Here is a 25,239-nt window from a genome sequence, read left to right on the forward strand (position 1 = left end):
ATTGCTCATTATAACCGTTAGATGGCAGCCAAAGATGTATTAACAGCTGATGAGGACAGCGGAGTACCTACCTGGAAGTGACCGCCGCGCGTGCTCGCGAATATTTTCTTCCCGGCCGGCGAGAGCGCGCACAGGATAAAGCAAAAAACTGTCGGACACAAATAATTTTTTCAAAAATATTCAGATTGAAAACGATTAAGAAAGAAGGGACTATTTAGTTCGTTACTGTTACTAAAAAATTCTTTAAAAAAGCGTGCCGACCACGTGATCTGTACGTCACGAAAGACTCCAGGAAGTGATAGTCAGTAGTACGTGGCCTTATCATTTTAGCACATACGAGGAGCACCGGTTCGTTGCAAAATGGTAAAATCTTCCTATTGTGTATACACGTTTATATACAATTGTAATTATCTGTACGCGTTATTCACCATTTCACTAGCAAAGACATGCATTTTCTGCGTGAAAGGTTGCGGTCTGAAGCTTTTTTGCGGACTAGCAGAGCAACGTTAGCTTGTCAAATTGACGATGTCAAATTCACAGATTAACGCTCGCGTTAAAGTAAAATGAACACGCTGTATAATGAATACACTATAGACGCGAGGCATTATGTAAGGGTGTTTAACTGGTTGTTGGTGGGGCGATATAATGTAATCTTGTCTAACCTGGTCTAAACTCCTTGCTGCAGGAACTCGAGGCTATGACCAGATACACCAGCCCGGTGAACCCGGCTGTGTTCCCTCATCTCACGGTGGTCCTTTTGGCCATCGGCATGTTCTTCACCGCCTGGTTCTTCGTGTATCCTCTCAACAGTCCACTGTAAATGTGGTTAAGATGAAAGGAGGGGCGGGGGGGGGTCATGCATGACACTAGGTTTGGCCTTTCTCAAGAGGCATAAAAAGCAAACCATGCAATAGCTTATTTTAATGCTGTTTCTCTTACCCAGCCCTCCAGGAATTGGTGAAAATTAAATAGTAACCTGTTTGTTACTATTGTGAATTGTCTGCAAAGCAGACTCACACACTTTTTTAAACAAGTCCAACTCTGGGTAAATGATAAAATTGTTATCCAAACTGTCCATTGGGAATATCCAAACATATCACAGTTACATCCTGTTTCAGCTTCTGGAGTTTAGGCTGTCCATGCAGTTTCTCAACAAAGTTCCTTTCTTTCTCTCGTGCTTTCTAAAAACAGATATGAAGGCACAATCCTTTTTCCATTCAACCAAATAGTTAATCCAAGAAATTATAGGCCAATATCACAACCAAGACAGAGCTGAAAAAGCAACCCTACATTTTCAGATGCTATAGCTTTGTTGTATTGGTTTGTAAACTTGACTGCTGTTGGAATTGTATTACATACGAGCAACTTCTTCATCCAGTTCAATTTTTTGTCATTTTCCACAATGGTGTTATGTAAATGTTATAAAAGAGTATAGGATACATATGATACAATAAGCAAACAGCAGGAAGCATTGGATGTGGCTCAGAACTTGGCTGCTGGTTGTACCTTTTTTGTGAGCTGGCCCTTAACTTGTCATCAGCTACGAGGTGACATCAACAAAATACACCAGGGATGTCTACAAAGAGCTGCTGATCTCCCTCGTGGCTTCCCTTTTCATGGGCTTTGGTGTGCTGTTCTTACTACTCTGGGTCGGCATCTATGTGTAAAAGGTACATTTTAAATATGTGCTTGTTTGAATCCAATTTTTATCACTGAAACCATTACATAGTGGGTGATTTTGTTTCCTCTCCTTTCTTGCAGATTCATGTGACTGACTAACAGCAGGACCACACATTCCGTTGAGAGGAAGGACATCGCAAACAACATGGACTCGATTTAATTGGACTGCACTGACATTTTGGCATCTTATGGACTCTGGTTTTCTTGTCACAAGTAAAGGGGATTTGTATAACTTTTAGTGTCTTTCTTTTTTCAACCTGATAGCTGAAACTACTTGCATTATTGATAAGTAGCATTGATTTGAACATATGCATAAAATGTTCATTATTCAGACCTTAAATTCACTGGAACTTGACCTGTCGGGTCGATGAGATTAGAAGGTTATTTTGATGCACTGAAGACTATTCTTGATGCGTTTCGCTAGTGGCACTTATAAACCCAAATCCCTCATTAATCTTTGTTAAAAATAGAGCACTCTGTTTCACCTTGTCTACAGTATAATACAGACAATTAGGATTACACATGGATTAGGGAAGGATTATTTAATACAAACAGCGGGAACACTATTCCAAAATCCCCATTAAAGGACAACTGGATGCACATAAAATTGGCTTATTAAAATGACTGTGTAATCAGCATGGAATAAAATAACTTTCTAAAATCACATGTTCTACAAATGTGCGTAAGCATAGATCAAAACAAACTTCCCATATACTACTACTTCCAATGTGTTCCATTCTGTCTGCAATTCAATTTGATTTACAAAGGCCACATACACTCACTGGCCACTTTATTAGGTACCCCATGCTAGTAACGGGTTGGACCCCCTTTTGCCTTCAGAACTGCCTCAATTCTTCGTGGCATAGATTCAACAAGGTGCTGGAAGCATTCCTCAGGGAGTTTGGTCCATATTGACATGATGGCATCACACAGTTGCCGCAGATTTGTCGGCTGCACATCCATGATGCGAATCTCCCGTTCCACCACATCCCAAAGATGCTCTATTGGATTGAGATCTGGTGATTGTGGAGGCCATTTGAGTACAGCGAACTCATTGTCATGTTCAAGAAACCAGTCTGAGATGATTCCAGCTTTATGACATGGCGCATTATCCTGCTGAAAGTAGCCATCAGAAGTTGGGTACATTGTGGTCATAAAGGGATGGACATGGTCAGCAACAATACTCAGGTAGGCTGTGGCGTTGCAACGATGCTCAATTGGTACCAAGGGGCCCAAAGAGTGCCAAGAAAATATTCCCCACACCATGACACCACCACCACCAGCCTGAACCGTTGATACAAGGCAGGATGGATCCATGCTTTCATGTTGTAGACGCCAAATTCTGACCCTACCATCCGAATGTCGCAGCAGAAATCGAGACTCATCAGACCAGGCAACGTTTTTCCAATCTTCTATTGTCCAATTTCGATGAGCTTGTGCAAATTGTAGCCTCAGTTTCCTGTTCTTAGCTGAAAGGAGTGGCACCCGGTGTGGTCTTCTGCTGCTGTAGCCCATCTGCCTCAAAGTTGGACGTACTGTGCGTTCAGAGATGCTCTTATGCCCACCTTGGTTGTAACGGGTGGTTATTTGAGTCACTGTTGCCCTTCTATCAGCTCGAACCAGTCTGGCCATTCTCCTCTGACCTCTGGCATCAACAAGGCATTTCCGCCCACAGAACTTCCGCTCACTGGATGTTTTTTCTTTTTCGGACCATTCTCTGTAAACCCTAGAGATGGTTGTGCGTGAAAATCCCAGTAGATTAGCAGTTTCTGAAATACTCAGACCAGCCCTTCTGGCACCAACAATCATGCCACGTTCAAAGTCACTCAAGTCACCTTTCTTCCCCATACTGATGCTCGGTTTGAACTGCAGGAGATTGTCTTGACAATGTCTACATGCCTAAATGCACTGAGTTGCCGCCATGTGATTGGCTGCTTAGAAATTAAGTGTTAACGAGCAGTTGGACAGGTGTACCTAATAAAGTGGCCGGTGAGTGTAGATTAACACACACACACAATCCTGCTTAATGCAATACTACCATGGGTGGCTTACCTGCCACTAAACCATTTAAGCAATTGATTGATTGGCTACGAAAAGCCAGTAAACACATGCTGGTTGAGACGTTGCTTCATCCATGGCTTGTTGTTTTAAAAAAAATGTAAATATCCAAAAAGTTCAGGGTAGCTGATGATCTTCTAAAGTCAGAACTTTGCTCTCTTTTTCACTGACGATCTCGGGCAAAGGCATCCCGAAGCCACAGAGAGTCCTCATACAGCCTCGGGTCTCCCATGTACTCAGCTGTTCGTTTGTATAAGTAGTAATACATCACTGCCCCTGTTAACAAAAATAAGTACAGTTACATCAAATAGATTAGTTGCAATGGAAAGTTCACCTGTGAATTAAATGGACCAATTACCTGTTCTCTGGAAAACAAAAAGGGCTTGAAGACCATCTGTCCAAACGAAACGGTTTGACTCAAGCCATCTAAGGTTCTGGGGAAAAAATAATACTTTTCAGGCATAGTTTGTATGGATTAACCTTCTCCACCTCTATTCTGATAAAAGGTATTCAACATTCTACTAAGATTTTAAAATGGGACAGTTTTGGCATACAGGTGTTGGTGTGAGGAAGCTTACCAACACCCAGCAGTGAAAGCTGATGCTGAGCGTCAGATAAACAGCAGAGAATATCAGCAGAGCCCTGAACCGCTCCAAGAGGAGGGACACCATGCCGACCTGGAACACGTAGGTGTTGAACATCATCAGCAGAATGATGATCACGTTGAACAAGATGGCAATGTCCTGAATGCTGTAGAAACAAATTGTACCGATGTAATAATGGTTTGTGGTTGTGTGTGAACAACGCATAAAAAATACTAAGTCCATGTCAGAGAGGAGGTAGTAGGTTTTTAAACATAGCTTAATCATTTTGATTAACAGCCACGAAGTCCACACATCAAAACAACAACAGGCAGAGGTCGTAATAGTGAAATAGTTTGAGTATATAAACAAACAATAATATTCATTAAATTATGAATACATCTAACTATTCCAAAAGCCCGATTAGCTATGTCATTCAACTGAAGGACTAGTTTATCATAACTTTATTTTGTAAATGTCATTTTTAGCCTTTAAACATTTGTAGTTGTATTCCATTTCTCACAAATAAAAGCTACAACTAAGATGCTAATTTCATATTAAATGAAGTATAAACCAGAGGGTAGAAATGTTGATTTGACTTAATGTAGTTCAATGACTTACATGAAAAGCACAAGTTGGATGACAGGCGCTCCCCTCAGGAGTTCACTGAAGGAGTTGACGAAGAGGTCATAGGTCAACAGTGTCATCTGGATCAGCAGCACCAGTGAGTAGTTACCAGGTTGGAGCATCTTCAGGGGCTGATCTTGCAAACCACAACAGCTCCCAGTGCATTCACCTCCCCGCTGCTTGTCTTTGAAAGGTGTCTATAGAAGCCTAAATTACATTCTTTTGTAAAAAGAGCTCAGGCTTCATTAACATAGTAAGACTGGCTTTCCTTAAATGTTCTATTGCTTTATGTTTTCACTCCCGGTTGTTCCTCTGTCGGTGAACATGTTGATTGTTGATGTCCTCTCGGAAAAGAGTGTTCTCCGGTAGTTCAAGAAAGCAGATCCGATGTTTGCGATCTTTTTAAATGTTGCATGTTGACATATTGATGCAAGAGACTCTCCTCGTCGGATGCATGTTCCTATGAGGGAGAACAGAACAGCTGTGAAACAACTGAGAGGTGGTCGGGAGGAGTGGAGGGGGAAAACAGTGTGTGTGTGTTTTCTCCCGCCATCTTTGCGAATGAGGGCTTGATGCAAGATACCGTGTCTCGTAACAAAATAGCAGTATAACTAACATAATCTGGCTGTTACACAGGCAAGAATGGAGAGGTCAAAACTGGGATCACCGATCATTTTCACCCAACGTTACGCAAACACCACTAACGTCAATTGTATATCCCTTTGAATTTACTTTACAGGCAGCTAATCTAAAAGTTGTCCACGACTGCAGCCTTCATGTATTTGTTGCGGGCAGCAGACAATCTCATTTCCACAACAAATCTTCAGCTGGCAGTTTTCCACTCGGATTTTTTTCTTCGACTTCGAGGAACTCCCTCCAGACGTGAAGTTACAACCATCACCACATTGACTCTTCTGCGTGCTAAATGCTATTCTATGAAGAATTCACACAAATCATATAACGTAACACCAATTTACCAGAATAAAACATGCGAAGAATGTCTCCCAGATCAAAAAAAGGACCGCTACAACCCTCCGATTCCTGCTTTAGTCTGCGGACAATGCTTCGCACAGGGAGCGTCCATTGCCGCTTCCCAGCGTGTATTTCCGTAGATTCCATGGCAACGCTGGCAATTACCGTAACAATAGACGTATAGGTTCTGTAAACATTCATCGAAATATCTACAGGGTTTACGGTATATTTAGTTGTCGTTTTTCTTGCAGTTGCTCTTATTTCCTCATCATGACTACGTAACGTTGTTGTGTGGGTATAAAAAATAACAAATGCAACAAACAAAAAAGTGTGTGTGTGTGTGTGTGTGTGTGTGTGTTTACACTAAACATTACGGTAAACTTCCATCACATCCGATGCTTACCGCCACCCAGCGGCCAATGCGAGTATTACGTGATTAATGCGAGCGGATCAAAGGTAGAAGACACCTGCGTCCAGAACACCGCGGGTGAGTAGTGGAAGTTTAATCCATTTCGATGAATCAACCACGGAAAATAATTCTAGAAGTCATGTAGAAACGTCAAGGCGCGTTTGTTCTCTTGCAACGCATTGACGTATTGAGGTTCGCGACTGACGGTCGTGTGGGTTTTAGTTATTTTATCACGTTAGCACAGCGTTACATTACTTAATTCGGTTGGACCTCCGCTAACGTTAGCTACGATGCTTAGAAACGGTCGCTAGTAGTTAAGACATTTTTATTTTATTCTCTGCTTTTGAGTTGTGTTTTAGTTTGTAATGTCCGGTCGCAAACACTTATCTGCATTTCACAAAGTGTGACTGGTCTCATGTTGACTTTTCTCAGAAAACGTAACGTTTAGTCTTTCTCCGAAATGTGGTAGAAGTTCGGCAGGTTTGTAGCCGATAACGTGGTGCTCCTGAATGTGAGAGACACCTTATTAAAAGTGTGTAGGTTTATTTGACATTTGGTGTGGCTGTTTGCTCACTGTTAAATACGAAATCCTCAACACATACTGTTTACACAGACTGTTCTCTCTTATTCCAGCACATCTCCCACGTTATACGGGTCTGAAACGATCATCTTTACGAGCTGTTATCAGATCATTATTTTATGTTGTAGCTTTATAGTTTGCATGGCGGGGGGGAATATACAAAGGAGTGGTAGGTAGGGTAATATTTATGAATTAAAACATTCGTGCAGTAAAATGTAAGATGAAGACTGATCATCTGTGCTGCTGATGTCTGTCAGAAATCCCAGTTTTATGAATGTTTTCGGAAAATCTCAGCCGTATATTCGATGTAATCCCTAAGAGGAACATTTGTCTGCAATTTGTGGTATTTCTTACAATGCAAACAACAGCAAATGTTTTATTTGCATCTCCTCTCCAATGGCAGTCCGCCCTCCCCTTTGACTACGCAGAAACTCTTCTCACATGATCTCGTCCTGTTTTCTAACCTCAACACATCCTGCTGCTCTTGGCAGTGACACAGCATCACATTTGTTGTCCTCTAAATAAACAATTAGAGCAACTGATGGACTATTATGTATCTATAGATACTGATCTAAAGATATCTATCTATATAGATATAGATATATAATTATATATCTCAGACCGTTTTAAATCTTATTGGGTTTGAATATGTCAGCCACCTGATCTGAAGTTAATGTGTAAAGTGGCAGCTTAGTTGTTCTGTACTTTGTGTTTGACAAGGGAGGACCTGTAGGGCCGGCTCTCACATTATGCTGCAGCACGAAGAGACAAGATCCAAAGTATTTCGGAATTGACAGAGGTTCCTCAAGAAAGTAAAAATGATTGTATCTGATTATGTGTCAGACGTGTGGTATCCACTCTCTAAATACTGCACATTCTCATTAGGAGTGTAACTATGTAGCGCTATCACCAAACGACTATCGCCCCATAGATTTGCTGTGCCAGTGCATTGATCAAATCAAAGACTGGATGTGTCAATTTCCTACAACTAAATGAAGACAAAACTGAGATCATTGTATTTGGTGCTAAAAAAGTAAGGTTTAAAATTACCCAACACCTTCACTCTGTGTCCCTGAAAACACTTGTACATGCCTTTCTAACTAGTAGGCTGGACTATTGTAATGGTCTCCTTGCAGGTCTTCCAAAAAAACTGTCAGGCAGCTCCAGCTTGTTCAGAACGCTGCTGCTAACAAGACCAAAAAATGTCAGCACATTACACCAATTCTTAAATCCTTACATTGGCTCCCAGTATGTCAAAGAATTAATTTCAAAATCCTACTGCTCACATATAAATCACTACATGGTTTAGGGCCAAAGTATATCACTGATATGCTTCCACTATATAAGCCTTCAAGATCACTAAGATCTTCTGACACCAATCTGTTAGTGATTCCCAGAGTAAATAGATATCATGGGAAAGCATAATTTAGTTACTATGCAACAAATAGCTGGAATAGACTACCTGAAGATTTAAGACTCGCCCCAACTCTGACCAGCTTTAAAACAAGACTGAAAACTTTTATGTTCACCTTCGCCTTCTGCTAAATTTGACCTACATTGCCCTTTTAACCTTTAATCAAACAATTTTAATAAGATTTTAATCTCTCACTCTGCACTGTAACTTTTAATTATTTTTATATTTAGAATTTTATTTGCTGTTTCTTAATTGTTTTTTAATTCTTGCATTTTATTTCACTTTATTGTATGATGTGAAGCACTTTGAGTCTCTCTTGTGTATGAAAAGCGCTATACAAATAAACTTGCCTTGCCTAAAAGTTTAAAAAAATCAAAGATATTCTGTTCACACAGATTTTTGTTTAGTTTTTACTATATATCGGTTAAATGGTGTGTTTATCGATTGCACTGTACTCTTCATGACTCCCAGACAAAGTTAAGTGTTGAAAGCCAAATGATAAACTAAGGGGTTGTCAAGTGCAAAATATTTAAGAAAATATGCAGCAACTACACACCCACAGTTGTCTGCCTGTGTCCAGTTATGTCCACGTGGCTGAAGGATGGCGAGGTGCTGGTGGGTGAAGGCAGCGGTGAGGCAGCACCCATCAGCCCCAGACTGCGAGGCCTGTCAGCGGTGAGCCCCAGACCCAGCCAGGGTGTTTGCAGTCCACTGGCATCACCCAGGGACGCCGTGGCAGGAAACCCGCTGGTAGAGACCATGGGCAAGGCCAAGGAGCTGTTTGTGCTGTGTGACAAAGAAGGAAAAGGCTTCATCACAAAGCGTGACATGCAGGTGAGCGGCTCATGTGCTGGATTGATGAAAATTGGGGCTGATCGTAGGTTGCTGATCTTCCCATCTTCTTTCATTCAGAGGCTACAGGTGGAGTTGCCACTGTCCCCTGAACAGCTGGAGACGGTGTTTGAGAGTCTGGATCGAGACAGCAATGGATTCCTCACTCCTGTTGAGTTCAACACAGGACTTGGTCAGTGTTGTGCTTTGAAACCAACATTCACTATGACCTCTATGGCGAAAGCCGCAGAATAAACCAAATCCTCGGTGCCTGTCTCTCGTCTCTCTCTCTCTCTCTCTCTCTCTCTCTCTCTCTCTCTCTCTCTCTCTCTCTCTCTCTCTCTCTCTCTCTCTCTCTCGCTGTGGGATGCAGGTGAGCTAGTGGGTCTGGAGGACTCGCCTGAGCAAAGTCTAAACGCATCAGAAGATCCAGACCAGATGGACTGCTCCCAGGACAGTCCTGCAGTTAGATTTGTAAACATACTGATGGAACTAGGAGCTGACAGACTCTTTAAGGAGTAAGTTCACTAACACACAGTCATTCCCCACCAGACGGCGCATTTCCCCATTAGTTCTACAGCTGTGATCTACACCTCAAACTGCAGCCTCAAATGTTCCTCAAAACCTTGTAATGTTTTCCTTAGGTAGGATATGTTCCAGTCTCTGTTCTATAGTGCGCCATAGGTTGTAGCAAGGCACACCCAAAAACTGACAACTGAAGGAATATCTTCAAATATTAGCACAAGGGTGGTTAGGATGGTGTAAATAGCATGATCCTTTGCCACTTCAATACGACTTTGGAAACAGGATATCTTTGTGTTATATTGTAGGTATTTCATTATTATATATAATATAAAGAGTAAACTAATTTCTTGATGCAAAATTTTGAGCTGAATAATTTTAACAGAAAAGAAACGACAAGCTTGATTCACAGATGGTTTCAATTTACAGTTTGTGTTTTCGTGACATAGGTCAGGGTTTCCGAGCTGGTGGGAGGTGGACGTCCTCTGTTGCTCTAATAGTTGTTTTTTCTGTGTGTCAGTCGGCAGGGGCTCTCCTCTCTCTGGTGTGAACTCCAGAGGGACAGGCCGGAGATGCTGAGCGTCCTGGACGGCGTGCTGATCCACGCGGTGTCGCATTTACAGGACTCCATCCGAGAGAGAGACTGTCTGGAACAAGCTCTGCGCAGGTCACAGCCTCCTCCTGCGACCCTCTGCATGTGGAACAACTCTCTGTGCCCTGTTTACACATGTTTGGGGTTTTCTAAAATTGTTTACCTGTAACTCTTCTGTGTTTCAGGCGGGAGAGTGAGCACAATGAGGTAGTTCGCTCCATATATGAAGAAATGGAAAACCAAATGAGAGAGGAGAGGGAGAAGCGCCTTAGTCTGTCTCAGGTACGTACTTGTGGTCCAGCGCTTGTGCCTTTTAATAAAAACAATCATCATAATAGCTGTTAATGTAATTATTGGGAAATGAAGGACCGTATTGGACAGAAGCAAAAAGGCCGACAACTGGAGGAGGAGGTAAAGATGCGTGAGCAAGAGCTGGAGAATACACTCACCAAACAAAGAGAGGTATACATTCAAATAGTACTGCTGTCATTTCTGAGGTGTTTTACTTAAATAAATGAGTCAACAGGACCTGTCTTTGTCCCAAGCTGGAAGCCAGAATTGGGCAGATGAGCTCTGAACGGGCGAACATCAAGGAGCAGAACCAGCATCTGCGGAGCCTCAACGTCCAGCTGCAGGAGCGGGTGGAGCGCAGCAGGCAGCAGCTGCAGGCCGCTCTGGGTCAGCTCAGCCTGCTGCAGGACAGCGCTGCTCAGGAGCAAGTGGCCAGACACAGGTGAGGGGCTGAGGCCTCAAGGCCACGGCAGAAATATCCCTCCTCTGCTCCTGGCAGCTGATCTGACCATATTTGGAAGACTACCAAGAGATAAGGGGAAGGCTTGCATGGTTGTGGTTGCGATTTTTATCTATGATATACGCGCACAAACAATTTACATACGAGCATACTGTACAAATTCAACATGATTTTTTTTGTTTTATTCTTCTTTAAAGGTTGTTATGTATTAACTTAACAGCTGAGCCCCTGTAACCCTCAGCTTATATACATATATACACACTTTTTTTAGGGGATAAATACACATTTGGTATTTTTTGTGAATATTAAATGCATGGTGCCTGTGTCCATGTGATCGACTTTAAATAAACAACGGTGCCTATTTTCTTCATGACAAAAGAGCGTGTCGCCCGGATCAACAGTTTGGCTCAATGATTTTTTTAATAACATTTGTTGTTGGTTTTGATCTTTGTTACCTTTGTAGACAATAAGAAGCATAAAAAGTAATCTCTAACATAACACTTTTGTTTGCGTCACCCTAGAAACGTGATGAAGGTGTCACGGAACATGCAGAAAGAGAAGGAAAGTCTCCTGAGACAACTGGAGCTCTTGAGGTACGTGTGAACAACGTTGTGCTGTTTCAATCAAGTTCATTCAGTTGGAAGTTTAAAGAAAAATCCCTAAAAAAATTGATTGGTTTCCTTAAATTTTCCCTTTTTTCAATTCAACTACCACCACCGTCTACATCCGCCAATGTGATGTTTGTTCTCTTTCATTTTAGGGATATGAACAAAAGGCTGCGCGATGAGAAGGACGCCCAACAGTCCCAGAAGAGGGTTAGTCACAGAGGCTCTGTCCGTCCTCCTCTGCCTTTAACTCATTACCTCAGTAAAGACCTTTGTGCCCCGTGGTCACAGCAGATTGATCCCACCTAAGCTAAACTTCATGCTTCATTCCCTCCTGGGGACAATCATTATTTATATGGGCAGCTGTTATTTGGTTATTGATTGAACGTGTGTTCATTTTACCCGTTTGGGATTTTTGCAATGTCAGAAAAAAGAAAAAAAAAATGTTTTTTACGTTGTACATATAGTTAGGGAAGTGAAAAGACATTTATTGAACCTGTACCAATTTAAAGAAAACAGTGTTGATATGTTTTTCAATGACTTGTGACAAAATCACTATTTATTAACTAAAATGTGTCAGTATTTAACAAACTAATAAAGCCTTTTGTTTATCACAATTCATAAGAGTCATAATCCATTACCCATCCACATTCTTTACCCAAACTGTGGTTTTTCAATTTGCACTGACAATCATCTCTTGTTTAACTTTTTTGAACAACTAATATACAAAGAAGACATAATGGTCTTACAAGAAAGCGCATTAGAGAGTGGATTCAGATGATGTGACTGAGAGCCCCTGTCGGTTATTTTTTGTTTTTCTGTTTCAATCCAGGTGTATTGCTGGTACACAATCGTGATATTTAGCTACTTATTAATAAATGTCACAATTTGATTCCAACATATTTTAACATATTTCAATTAGTTGGATAAAGAATACAGTTAATATTCCTTGGAAGTATGTTTCTATTTACAACGTATATTATTAAAATCTTAATGCCACTCATTTCTTCTGCCTCACTTCCCTCAAAAACTTTTAGAGTCCAAATGTCACAAAGCCTTTGCTGAAGAAAGGGTCAATAATAGGTAACTACTTACTGCAAGAAAAGCTGCTGAAAAGGTTTGTATGGGAGCATTTGATATCACATAACCCATTTTTTGCAGCAATGCAGCGCAGATCCCCAGAGGCAGCAACTAACTTTGTGTGTTCGTTGGTCCTGAAGACAGCTGGGCTCATCTGATGAGTTGGAGCAGGACAACGACACAGAGGTCACAAACTCATCCAAGAGACACCAACCGTCACGTAGAGTCAGAGAAAATGTTGAACAGGTGCAAACTCAGGTAGGGAACATATTCAATCAACAAACACATTCATCCCAACTCACAGCAGCAATGGGAGAACTTAACGATGAAAATAGTACTGTGAGGCTTTGGTACTCTGCACAGATTAGAGTCTCATCCTCTTGAGAACATGAACGGGACTCTGGTTTCATAATGTTGAGTTTGGTCCTTTTACCTGAACTTTAGAGAACCATGGTCAGTCCTCAGCGGGTGTTCAAGGTGGTATTTCTGGGTACCTCAGGCGTCGGTAAGAGCTCCTTCATCCAGCAGTACTGCACAGGACTCTTCAACAACAAAATGAGCGCTACTGTTGGTAAATTCTCCTCTTATTATCACAATGATCAAGGTGTTCTTCACTGACTATATATGTATAAGTATGGCACCATGCGTCCATGTTGCTTCTAGGTATTGATTTCAAGATGAAGACTTTAACTCTGGGCTCCACCATCATCACCCTGCAGCTGTGGGACACTGCAGGGCAAGAGAGGTCAGAAGTATCACAGTTTGCAGTTTTTAATTATGGGCTTTCATAATGGACATACCTTCTGATTCCATTTCCTTTTTTTTTAGGTGACATTTTTTTTTAATTCTCTTAATCCTGTTTAGGTTTCGCAGCATAACTGAGCAGTACTATCGCAAAGCTGACGCTATCCTTGCCATGTATGACGTCGCCCAAACCTCGTCCTTCACGGCTGTGAGAGCATGGATGGACTCCGTGAAGGTGAGCAGGTGGAGATGCAACGGAGAGAAAACTATTTGAAAAGCCATTTGTCTGAATTTGAGCGCGCATCCGTCTGATTGATCGCTGATCCTCAGTTTGGATTTTTTATATTATTTTTTGTTGTCTGTGAAAATAATGTAATAGCATTTCTCCCCTTTTTTGCGTCATTTTCCAGCACTAATAAGTGTCTTCCCCAGGAGAAGATGTGCGACGGTGCCGTCCTGGTGCTGCTGGCGAACAAGCTGGACCTGGCAGACGGTCACAGCCGAGAAGTCAAAACAGCGGAAGGCCAGAGACTCGCAGACGTAAGGCACATTTGAATATTCAAACTACTTTCCAGAGTGATCTACTCACAATTTCCTTGCTAACGAAGATGAGATTTTTTTAAAAGAAAGAAATAATATGTTTTATGCAGAAGCACCAAGCTTTGTTTTACGAGTGCAGTGCAAAGACCGGATGTAACGTGGAGGAGCTGATGACATATCTGGCCGGGTATGGCTTCTTGCTTCTTTGTTGTCAATGTCATTCACATCATCTGAATCCTGCACAATGTTGGCATGTTAAGCCGTTTATCCGGTATGCTGTCTAAAGCAGTGCAAATATTATACTGATTATAGACTATTTGATTCAACTTGACAGTCATTTTTAAGTCTATTGTTTGTATTGCTTTATAACACGAGGTGTGTCGAAAAGGAAAGCAATTAGTGAATAATCTTTGATCTATTAATATATTATTTTTTAGTTCATAAAATGCTAGTGAAAGTGAGCCCGGTGATGTTTTCAGGTACCTTTTATTATCTGTAGTTCAAAACTGGAAAGATATTCAGCGTAAAGTGATATCAATCCTGGAGAAGCAGCATCATAATAATTGAGTTAGAAAATAACAATTTGTCAATGAATTAGGCAAATTGCTAATTACTTTATTAACTAATTGTCTCAGCATTACTTCACTGTCATGGATAGGAAGGGGCTATGTGTGTAATGCATCTCATGATATTTTGACACAAACCTGAGATGAAGCCAGGCACAAGGATCAACTATTACAACTAATGTTGTGGTTTCTGTTGCGCAATTACTTGATTATTTTCTTCCTTTCAGGATGTTAGTCTCCCAGCATGATCGGCAATGTGAAGATGCTCTTTTACTTACTGAGCTTATGGATAAAAAAGGCTGCTGCACATAAACCGTGGAGGAAAAGAAAGGCTTTTGAAAGACTTTATATGAGCTCCGATTCCTACGGATCACTGAACAGTATCACTAATGTTTGCTTATGTTATGTATCTGTACAATCTATCAAATAAATATATTTTTTATCATGGCACTTTTGCTCTGTAGTCATTTTCTTTGGGGAGGGGTGGGGGGGGTTCTTTGAACAATATTTGACAAGCTGCACACAAGAGCTCCCTTGCGTGAGAAACCAGCTGGGGGCAGCCATGTACTCAATTCGACTCGCAGAGGGGTGAGCCAAAAGAAGAGCGGCCCTCAGACGGAGGCGGCACCGATCCAGGCGTCAGCTGAGAACTGACAGCGGTGCAGTTGACCTTCGACGCCGGCAGCACGTAGACGGCGGGGTCGGTGGGATCTGGGAAGACGTTACCTCAATAAACTACATCCTTCAGGGCCCACCCTATGGAATCAGGTAGGAGTGTTTGAGTCTCAGCGGAAAGGGAGAGCAGTTTTTTCCATGACACAATGAGTTAAAAATAACTCCTTCGGGAGAAATGTTGTTTCTGTTTCTGCTGGACAGTCACGTTTTGTCTCATAACTGGAAAAGAGCCTTATATTTTTAATGTGTTAAATTCCTTAATGTTTTTTAAAGTCTTTTCCTAATTTGTTTTTCTGTGTGTACTGAATAGCACACTTACTCATCAACACATAAACCTTCCTAGAATAGAACCTTTAAAGGAGAATAAAAAACAGACGTAGACTTTGAATTCATATCTTGGAGTTAAAAGTTGGCAGCATATCACACAAATTTAAAAAGATCAGGTTATGTTACTGGGCCGGTCGAAATATATATCCGGCTGCTGGATGACAACGGACACAAGTTTTTAAGTATGTTTTCCCCAAAACACATTTGATTTAATCTCTGAGCTTGTGCCATTTTTCTGTTAAACCACCTGTTTTAAAGTTTGAAATGGCCTATATTCTATTTGTTTAAAATCACCCAAAACTAAAACCTAAACCTTAAAACAAAAAGGTTAAATCGCTCATTCACATCGCAGCTGACTGAAGGAGGTGAAATCTCAATCAGATGGCACACCAATAGAATGTAGTATGCCATCGTAGGAGTATAAAGGTGGAGGATTGATTGTAGTCTGACTGTAGTATGGAATCTGTGTTGGAGGGTCTGAGCTGCTCTCTGAGGTAAAGGATTCAGCTGTGATGTCAAATCTTCTCCAGAACGTATTTAATGTGGTAAAGCTCTCCCTGTGTGTAAAAAACGAACCTTAACATGTACTTAAAATTTTTTTTTTTAGAATGGAAGCTCAAGGTGGAAACTCCCTCAGCTGTGGGACAATCTGTCTAAAATATCTACTTTTTCTCTTTAATATTCTTTTTTGGGTAAGTGAATAAGTACAAAGACTTGATCTGTATTTAAGACGTTCAGAGCTCTATTGACTGCAGTGATAAGACCTACGCACATCAGCAGTAATATTTACATTCGGCTGACAAACTTATTGTTTTGCTTCAGACGCAAAGATTCACAGCTCGGAGTAACTTCACAATTTGTCATGGTTGGAAAACCAATATATTCCTTTAAATATGGTCTCTGTTGATTATATTTAAAGCACAATTTTGTGCTACCAACGCAAAGAAGGTTACGATGTATCTAAATATAACGTTTTATTTAAATGTTCTCTTTCCTAGCTGAAGTTTTTAATAATTACTATTGTGTTGTGTACCCGTGATGTATCACCAAGTATCCACACACGCATGGCAGGGGGAAAGTGAGGCCTTGTCGTCATCAATGGGCACACTGCAAACAAAAGAATGTGCTGCAATCTGGATCGAAGCATCTGGTTTGAGTCGAGCTGATAACTTTGTGCTCTCTCAGCTGGCAGGCGGCACCGTGCTGGCAGTGGGAGTGTGGACTATGGTGGGAAAGAGCGACTACATCAGTTTATTGAACGCCAGCTCCTACTCGGTCTCAGCTTGTCTCCTGATAGCTGCCGGGGTCATCGTGATAGTGACCGGGATCATCGGATGCTGTGCCACCCTGAAGGAGATGAGGAGTCTTCTGGTCGTGGTAGGAGGATGAGGATGAGATACAAAAAAAAGGCTTCCTGGGACAGAGAAATGCTTACATCACTCCCCTAAAGCATCAACCCTGTTCAATTATGTGGAATTAGAAACCAAGGAAAGGCCCTTTGGAGTTCTAGTCCAAACACACACACACACACACACACACACACACACACACACACAAAAACCTGGTCTGTGTTTGCGAAGTTAATCCTTGGTGACCTTCTGTCTCGTCTGCCTGCATTCAGTGCTGCTCATTATGTCAGACAGGCATGACTGTCAAATATACCGGACCAAAGCATGCAGAGTGTGTCTTTAAGAGTTCAGATTTAGCGTGCGGCTCATGTTCAAGGAATGAACGGCATCGCTGGCGGCTGCTTGGACGTGTGTGAGAGAGACAGACGCAAGTGAGAGGATTTAATGCAGAGGCAAAACTGCTCAAGCTCTGTGACATATTATATTTGTTTTTATATTTTAGCAGACATATACTGAATTTAAAAAAAATGTAAATGCAAGATTGATGTTTTTCGCTCTCAGTTTATTGACATCTATGTTCTTTTTTTATTCCATGTCCCCCTTTACAGTATTTGGTCTTGTTGCTCTGTATCTTCCTGCTGGAAATCATTGCTGGTGTTCTGGCTTACATTACCTACCAAGAGGTGAAGTGCTTTACCTTTTTTTGTCTTTAAATATCTGTCCAAAGGATAATGACAGATATTAGTCAAACAATATCATTTTCCAAAGAAAGATTTCCCTGTAAATTCTCATACAGCGTGTAATTGTACATTGTTTGTATTTTTTTTATTTCTACAAACTACAAATCACTCTTTTTTTCTGTTTGTACTTAATGTATATTTTTGTCATTCCACAATCCCTTAATGTTTATAACATATTCTTTGCTGTCTGTCATTTCTATTTACATATTTTATTTACCAGCCATGAAATGGCTCAGTTGCTGCACTCTTTTTGTTGTTAAAAAAGAATCTTCTCTGCATGCCTTTCTGTGCATGATCTTCATTTGTCCTATTTTTCCTCCTCACACCTCTTTCTTGCCTCCTTTTCCCACTCCAGTGTTTCCCTTTCTGCTATCAGGTAATCTCCTGCCACCTGTTTCCATTTCATTTCAAACTGTTCAAACTGTCTCTCTAACATGTTGATATAAATGCTGGTTTTCACTTTGTTAGTCAGGCAACAAAACTATCTTTATTTGTAAATTCAGTTGATCAAGGCAGGTGATGTGTATTTATATCTACTGCATATGTTATGAGTTCTGTGCGTGTATTGCAAAGGTACAGAGAAATGTTGTTAGGGGGTTAAGAAACATGATCAGGGCCTTTTTCTTTTATTATTGGAGGAGATTATTAGATCACAGATTTTCTTTTGCATAACCACTAAAGTGCGTCTTTCTGTCTCACAGCTGGACATGGAGCTGAGACAGAATCTGAAGGTGACAATGCAGCAGAAATACCAGCAGCCAGGGGAGGAGAGCATCACACAGGCCGTGGATAAACTTCAGCAGGAGGTGTGGACCTGATACTAACTACTACTAATACTACTACTACTACTTACATCATTACAGCGTCAGGTGTGGCTACTTTAACCTGCATGTGAATACAATTCAGTTTTAATCACCATCGCCTCATGATTCTTCTTTCTTTGGTTCCTCTTGCTACCATCTCCTCTCAGTTTCAGTGTTGCGGCAGTCATAACTCCTCCGACTGGAGCAACAGTGTGTGGATCCAGTCCGCAGGGAACGAGCGGCTTGTTCCAGATAGCTGCTGTAAAAGTCCCAGTGACCTCTGCGGGCTCAGGGACCACCCCTCCAACATCTACAAGGTGGAGGTAGGAGACATGTCTGTTTGGCTGTGGATAGATTATAAGTTAGAACTGTATCTTATTTCCTCCCTTGTGTCCATAGGGAGGCTGCATTATGAAATTAGAGGAGTTCATCCTGAGTCAGTTGTACATTATCGGCGCAGTGGGCATTGGGATTGCGTTCCTCCAGGTAAAGTACTAATCCCTTAGTATAGTACAAGTTATATTAACATCTCTTTTATTGTTGTGCAAAACGGCAGCAGCTGAACTCTTTACAACGGTTGTTTCCATGTGACGTATTGAAATAACAAGCTTTTTTTTTTATTTCAGCTCGTGGGGATGATGTTTACCTGCTGCCTTTATCAAAATTTGAAAGAGGACCCCTACTGATTTGTTACTTTGTTTTAATATGCTAGATTTACAGCTTCAAAATTTGTAAAATATTAGCTTGTTATCAGCCAAGTTATTCATACAAATCTGCATGCTGTAAAGATGGTAACTTAAATTATGAAATGATACATTTCCTATAAGACCTGCACACTACAGATGCATTGATGCTGCTGCGCAGCAATGTTCTATTCTGAAAAACAGCATTGCATGCTTTGATTTTTGTTTATATCTTTTATATTAAGATTATGATGTTTGAATTAACAAAACACATTTAAAGAGCAGAGAAATATGGGAATGCTTTGGCTACATTTGCAATAGTTTTCCATGTGTTTTTGGTTTATCTATTTCATGCATCACCATGTTAATCAAAGTTGTAATCAAATAATGATATATATATATATATATATATATATATATATATATATATATATATATATATATATATATATATATATATATATATATATATATATATATATATATATATATATATTGATCGCTGAATTGCAAATAAAATGCTTGTATTTTCCGAACGTGATCGTATTGAATGCAGCGAACTTTTATTCTGAAATCTTTTAGCGGATGTTGTTGTCAGGTGACATTTACTTCCTCAATGCGGACTTCTTTTCAACGATTTCAGTCTCAGATTTCTTGTTAATAATTTCAAACCAGGCTAAACACATTTGTTGTTGAAGGAACAAGAAGTCAGATGAAATGTCTGCCAAACCAACGTGTTTGATTGTGGCGAGTGCGTCTCCTCAAGGTGGGTCCATTACCTCGTCCCACTTGACGTGACGTTACAACCATCGACTGCTTATAATCTAGCATTGAATGAATTAATCAGAGATCAGCTAACGTTATCTTTTTAATGTGTTTGTCTTGTTAGCTATGGTTCCCATCTCTTGCTAGCGAGCTAGCTTATCTTCACAGCAGAGCCACGTATTCTGTCGTTTAAAGTGTTCTGTTTTGTTCAGGAGTGTCGGCAGCGTCTTTCCATCAGTCCTTCAGCCTGGTCGCCTCCGTGTTTAATCTCCAGACAGCCACTCCTGGGGTGAGACTTTTCCTAACTAAAAAAAAACACAATAAAAATGTTTTTCTACAGTGTTCAAGCCTTTCACTTCCGGTTACTGTGAGACCAGCTGTCATAGCGGTTATAATATTCAGTCTATGCAGTGACATCATTTACTTTAGTGGTAATTATTAAAAATATTCGGATTCAAATCACAGCTATAATATGCATTTAACCTTTAGATTAGTCTTTGATCTGAGTTTGGCATCTGTACTCAGTGTGTTTTTTGTTTTGCAGGGGAAGCCAATAGACTTTGTTGGAGTAGATGAAAGCACTGCCAGATGGGTGCAGGACTTCAACCTCAAGCCCTACGCGACACCGGCCAAACTTGAATCCATAGATGGTGAGGGTATTCATTTCACGGCCATTTGTCAGTTGTAAAGTGCGCTTGTTGGCTGGGCTCTACTCATTGGAGTCACGATGACCCTCTCTTCAGGTGCTCGGTACCAGCTGCTGCTCCTCCCGGACTGCCCCGGGGCGCTGAACGACCTGGCACACAGCGGCTCGCTGCACCGCATCCTCACGCACTTCATCGCTCACCAAAGTGAGTGAGACCTTTTTGAAGCAGTGTGCACGTGAAATCCATGTGTGTGGTGTAGAGACGTGTTTTTGTCTCTGTGTGCAGAGCCGGTTTGTGCAGTGGGACAAGGAGTGTCGGCACTGTGCTGTGCCACCGAGGGGCAGAGGTGGATCTTCGATGGCTACAGCTTAACAGGGGTTAGTCTTCCTGGAGTGAGCATCAAGGCTATTAACCCAAATACCTCGTGCGTCATTGTAAGTAATAACAGGAACTTGTTTCTGCTGAAAGCCGTCAGTGTTTGAACTGGTGCGGAGGCCTGACTTTGCCAACCTGCCCTTGGTCGTGGAAGACTTTGTGAAAGACAGTGGTGGATCATACACAGGTGAGGTGATCTTGCAGAGTTAATGATTTGGTAAAACCTTAATGAGTATTTTTAAATTTATATTTTTCTTTTTCAGCAAGTAAAGAAGATGCTGTGCATGTAGTAATAGACAGACACCTAATAACTGGCCAGAATATGCAGTCAACATCACTTGCTGTAAACAATCTAATCTTGCTGTCTAGTGCCAAATAAAGACTGACATTTTACATGAAGAGCACTCAAATTGAACTGCTCAGTTGTTCCACATTTATAGTCACGTAATTAAACAAACACTCATCTCATACAAATATTTGAAGAAGCTGGGTCAGAACTGATGTTTTGGCAACTCTGTGAATACAACTTCATTATTTCTCAATGCTGTTATTTTAAACAAGAAATGCTACACAATCAAATGTCATGATTCAAGAGTACAAGAGAATACAATCAGTTGAAGGAAGGATGCATCTTCACAGCAAGCAAAGCTGCATCGAGGAGCCGAAATGTTTGTGCGCAATGGAGAACAAAACAGCAGAAGATTTGTACTGAAAAGAGCTTGTGGTACGTGAAGAGAAGAATATAACCTTCCTTTTAAACTTTTTACAAATTGATGGTCATGCATCCTCTGCTGAAGGGACGAGTCACTGCACTTTGACTAAACTGTACAACTTTAAAAGAAATTCCCAGATACCACCAATAAGGAATAAAACATACTGAAGTACCTTGTGTCCGCTGCTAGTATCGTTTGAGTCAACGTTAATGATTGGTTCATGCAGAGGTTTCCCAACACTTTCAATGCCCTCAAACAAGTTGAGTATTAACTAAATCCTGTGGCTCATTTCAGAGTTCATGTAAGCCTAACTTTTAAAAACAAATACAGAAAAAGAACATTGACATAAGGCTACTGAAATTTTGGGTGCTCAATCTTCATGTGCCGCTGGTTCGAATTCTTCATGATCAAGTCCAACTCTCATAGGAGATCGTAGAAATAGTCCAGTCCTTGTCCCAATTCCCATAAGGAAATTCCTGTTCCCAGTTCAGCGGCTAAAGAGATCCTCATGTAGATCGACTGCAAAGAATTAAACAAAGAAAAATTGTTAATCTCACCATGCAACGGTGACCATAATGAAAACACTGTGTGCAAAATACTTACCTTCAATGATGGATAGTACACCACATGCTTAACAGCATTGCCCCTGAAATGAGTGTCAGATATTGGTCAAATATTCTCTGGGAAGATTAAGATTCAGCTGTAATTAAGTCAGTACCTCTTGTAGCTGAAATAATGCTCTGCAGAATACTCGTCCCAGTGAAGTTTTGGCCTGTGTTCTCGCAAAATCTCAATGTACCTGCAAGAAATCACATTTCAGATCCTCTTCAGACCTTTCCTTCTCTCAGATTTCTACTCTGACTTGTTCTTCTCGCTGTTACTGTCTAACCCAAATTAGTTAAACGAGTTTGTTGTTTCACATAAAATATATATATATATTCAAATCATAATTCTCAAATCTGAGCACATCACAGGTTGATGATGAACATAACTTGCATACCAAACCAAAATCTACTACAACTGATGTGTTAGCCGTTCCCATTGCATTTTGGGTAATAGGTTTTGATGGAAAGGAAGAAAGCATAGAAAAATGACTCTCGGAGCAATATTTTCTTACAATGCTATATCAGATTAAAGCAAATCAAATTGCATTGGCTAAAATGTTGTAAAGTATTCCAGCAGCAGTCACGGTACTGACTTACCTTCCTCCCAGGATCGGCTCTGCTGCCTGACCTGCAAAATCAAGGCCATACAAATTGAGTCCAAGCAGAATCTTCTGCCTCCACTGGTTGTCGGGAGCAAGTTGCAGAACGCAGTCCCTCACCCAGGGCAGAGGGGAGCTGGGGCCCGGACTGTCGAAACACACAAAAGAGCCTGCATTGACGCTGTGCATCTCCTTGTCAGCCACTCTACTCGTGTCCCTACTTGAAACACTTGTGTTTGTGCCACAACAGTTCTCTAGACATCACGTGTGTCTGTGTGTGTGTGTGTGTGTGTGTGTGTGTGTGTGAGTGAGAGACACACTCACCTGGCACCACTCGAGTAGTCGTATGTCATGAGGCTGAATCCATCGACTACAGGGGCCAGCTGCTCAAACTCCTCCATGCCGAACATGCCCGGCTGCCCCACACTGATAAGAGATGGAAACAAACAAACAAAAAAAGCAGATGTAGGTGTACTCTTCCAAATGTTTAGTTTTTAAAAAGGCGCTGAAATCTATTTTACCTTGTCACAGCAGGCGGGATGACAAGAATGCAGTCTAATCTTTTTGCCTTCAAAGTTTCGCATATGTGTTTCACCATATGGACCAGCTCCCTGCAAAGAGGAGGCTTCACGCACTGCATCATTTGTATTTCCATTAAGAAAAAGTATGATGCTCGGATCGTGTGCCAACCAAAGAACTCACTTTCTTTTGTTACCGCCCAGCTGGCTCCACAACTCCAACGTGAACCCGTCGAAACCTTCAGTCTGCAAGGCCACAGCCTCGTTAAGACAGACGCAGGACCAACACGGTCTCCAGCTAAACACTGCACTTAAATTACCTTTGCTACATCCACCAGCTCGCTGCCCAGCTCTTCGATCTCATCCTCGCTCCCCAGCACGCTCATGTAGTCCTGATAAGACCAGCCATCAAATAACAGCCGAGGCACTGAGGGTAAAAGGAAATCAAGCGTTCAAAATGAAAACCCAAACAAGAGAGTCTCGTCTGGAAACCCCTCGCACACAGGAAGTGATCAGAGCTGTGCGCAGCGGCCCCATCGACTCACCCAACCGGACTCTTTTGTTAGACTTGCGTACGGCTTTGACCCAGCCTGGAGAGACCAAAAAAGAAAAAGAAAAGACAACAACCTTTATGTACATTCATTGCAAGAAAACCACTTTCATTTGAGCGTCAGTGACCTGCATCCGTTACCTGGATCGTGGTCGTGGAGTCCTGTAACGTCGAATGTTTCCGGGCCCCGCCGGCGCAGCTGAAGCCAAACTGGACACACCGATGTTAGTTTAGGACCAAACATCTTGGGAACATCATAACCGTGGGAATTCCACTGGAGGATGGGGGAAAAATAACACATGTCGTTTAGAGATATTCAAGCAACATACGTATTGTTCACAGAGACTACATTTACTTATAGAACAGATAAAAGAACCTAACATTAGCAGATATTTGTATTTTGTGCACTGAACAAGTTAGAGAAGAACATGATATCTTTACAGACAATAAGGAAGGAAAACCACAAAGACAAAACACTTCCAACGTACTCGTCAAAGCATCAAATATGTCAGTGACTTACAGGGGTGACGTATCCAAGCACCGGGCCTTGAAAAGTTTTCTTGATCTGAGACCAGTATCTCTTTTCCTCTTTCACTATGTCTTTCCAGGACGGGTGTGACACAACAAGTCCTCTCTCCAAAACGGACAACTCAGCTAGAGATGTCTAAAACAGTGAGATCAACGGGGAAAAAGCACATTTTAATGACAGAAATACACACATACAGTTTGGACACACGTCATCATTGAATAAAATGAGAAAAAAAAGTATATAATCCTCATAATGGCATCTTACTGGCTCTGGACCAGTCCATTAAGATGCCAGGCAAGCAGGATGACTTGAATGATGTGAACTACGTTAACATTATTAAACATGTCACTGATTTTATGGACAAGAGAATGAAGACATAAACTCTACTCACCTCTGCATCAGCTTTGTGCGACTTCTTCGGATCCGTTTTTGAAAGAGTGGCGCCGACCAACAGGGTGCACGAGACGGCATGCAGCAGGAATAATGTCGTTTTCATGTTCCAAATAAACGCAGTGAACAGGAGTGAAATGTAAAACGGGTTAGCTCAGAGTCGGCGAGTTTGCAGCGCAAGTGCTTCCTGCCTGACAAAGATCTGTTAGATTAAACACCAGCATATCCTGCTACACACGCGCCACAGTGACTCCTCTCACACTACAGACATGTACCAATTACAACAAAACGACCTGATTCTGACTGTCGGGCGGATTTCCTGCCAGTTTGATTGACAACTTTCGGCCAACTGTTTCTGGAGCGTCAAAGACGATGGATAACTTCCGCGTTGTGGGTTTTTCAAAATAAAGTACGAGTAT

At 41.4% G+C, this 25,239-nt stretch overlaps 6 protein-coding genes across 8 annotated transcripts; 4 read left to right on the forward strand and 2 right to left on the reverse strand.

Moving 5' to 3' along the window:
- The first annotated feature begins 214 nt into the window (after window positions 1–214).
- On the forward strand, window positions 215–1,918 carry tmem258 (transmembrane protein 258). The gene is made up of 4 exons (XM_037452499.2): window positions 215–363; window positions 686–795; window positions 1,541–1,670; window positions 1,762–1,918. The coding sequence occupies exons 1-3, from the start codon at window positions 361–363 to the stop codon at window positions 1,665–1,667; spliced, it is 240 nt and encodes a 79-aa protein (XP_037308396.1). The 5' UTR covers window positions 215–360; the 3' UTR covers window positions 1,668–1,670; window positions 1,762–1,918.
- A 1,763-nt stretch (window positions 1,919–3,681) lies between these two features.
- tmem138 (transmembrane protein 138) lies at window positions 3,682–6,051 on the reverse strand. Its single transcript, XM_037452498.2, has 5 exons — window positions 5,924–6,051; window positions 4,941–5,406; window positions 4,317–4,488; window positions 4,097–4,172; window positions 3,682–4,014 (listed from the first exon to the last, which is right to left on the reverse strand). Exons 2-5 carry the CDS (start codon window positions 5,066–5,068, stop codon window positions 3,902–3,904), a joined length of 489 nt encoding a protein of 162 aa, XP_037308395.1. The 5' UTR covers window positions 5,069–5,406; window positions 5,924–6,051; the 3' UTR covers window positions 3,682–3,901.
- A 287-nt stretch (window positions 6,052–6,338) lies between these two features.
- On the forward strand, window positions 6,339–14,996 carry cracr2b (calcium release activated channel regulator 2B). Of its 2 annotated transcripts, XM_037452644.2 has the most exons (18): window positions 6,339–6,405; window positions 8,902–9,155; window positions 9,234–9,345; window positions 9,526–9,670; window positions 10,195–10,341; window positions 10,452–10,548; window positions 10,633–10,728; window positions 10,812–10,999; window positions 11,539–11,610; window positions 11,778–11,832; window positions 12,660–12,739; window positions 12,843–12,960; window positions 13,147–13,273; window positions 13,366–13,447; window positions 13,567–13,681; window positions 13,879–13,986; window positions 14,097–14,173; window positions 14,780–14,996. In XM_037452644.2, the coding sequence occupies exons 2-18, from the start codon at window positions 8,904–8,906 to the stop codon at window positions 14,862–14,864; spliced, it is 1,956 nt and encodes a 651-aa protein (XP_037308541.2). In that variant the 5' UTR covers window positions 6,339–6,405; window positions 8,902–8,903; the 3' UTR covers window positions 14,865–14,996. The 2 variants fall into 2 exon arrangements, with proteins under 2 accessions (XP_037308541.2, XP_062419149.1); XM_062563165.1 differs by lacking the exons at window positions 6,339–6,405; window positions 13,879–13,986; window positions 14,097–14,173; window positions 14,780–14,996 and having other exon boundaries at window positions 13,531–13,663.
- A 161-nt stretch (window positions 14,997–15,157) lies between these two features.
- On the forward strand, window positions 15,158–19,509 carry cd151 (CD151 molecule). 2 transcript variants are annotated; one of them, XM_037451610.2, is made up of 9 exons: window positions 15,161–15,320; window positions 16,162–16,246; window positions 16,740–16,931; window positions 17,512–17,586; window positions 17,999–18,019; window positions 18,345–18,449; window positions 18,614–18,769; window positions 18,846–18,932; window positions 19,073–19,509. In XM_037451610.2, the coding sequence occupies exons 2-9, from the start codon at window positions 16,163–16,165 to the stop codon at window positions 19,130–19,132; spliced, it is 780 nt and encodes a 259-aa protein (XP_037307507.1). In that variant the 5' UTR covers window positions 15,161–15,320; window position 16,162; the 3' UTR covers window positions 19,133–19,509. The 2 variants fall into 2 exon arrangements, with proteins under 2 accessions (XP_037307508.1, XP_037307507.1); XM_037451611.2 differs by lacking the exon at window positions 17,999–18,019 and having other exon boundaries at window positions 15,158–15,320.
- Window positions 19,510–19,701: 192 nt separating this feature from the next.
- On the forward strand, window positions 19,702–21,800 carry gatd1 (glutamine amidotransferase class 1 domain containing 1). Its single transcript, XM_037451297.2, has 7 exons — window positions 19,702–19,895; window positions 20,107–20,183; window positions 20,439–20,544; window positions 20,638–20,745; window positions 20,827–20,918; window positions 21,010–21,103; window positions 21,180–21,800. The coding sequence occupies exons 1-7, from the start codon at window positions 19,847–19,849 to the stop codon at window positions 21,293–21,295; spliced, it is 642 nt and encodes a 213-aa protein (XP_037307194.1). The 5' UTR covers window positions 19,702–19,846; the 3' UTR covers window positions 21,296–21,800.
- On the reverse strand, window positions 21,774–25,204 carry chid1 (chitinase domain containing 1). The gene is made up of 12 exons (XM_037451296.2): window positions 24,822–25,204; window positions 24,422–24,565; window positions 24,043–24,175; window positions 23,897–23,941; window positions 23,672–23,778; window positions 23,536–23,597; window positions 23,355–23,444; window positions 23,158–23,259; window positions 22,832–22,981; window positions 22,348–22,428; window positions 22,233–22,275; window positions 21,774–22,148 (listed from the first exon to the last, which is right to left on the reverse strand). Exons 1-12 carry the CDS (start codon window positions 24,924–24,926, stop codon window positions 22,050–22,052), a joined length of 1,161 nt encoding a protein of 386 aa, XP_037307193.1. The 5' UTR covers window positions 24,927–25,204; the 3' UTR covers window positions 21,774–22,049.
- Between the last annotated feature and the right edge of the window lie 35 nt (window positions 25,205–25,239).

The sequence above is a fragment of the Pungitius pungitius genome, chromosome 6, assembly GCF_949316345.1.
Source record: "Pungitius pungitius chromosome 6, fPunPun2.1, whole genome shotgun sequence".
In the NCBI taxonomy this organism is placed as follows: Eukaryota; Metazoa; Chordata; class Actinopteri; order Perciformes; family Gasterosteidae; genus Pungitius; species Pungitius pungitius.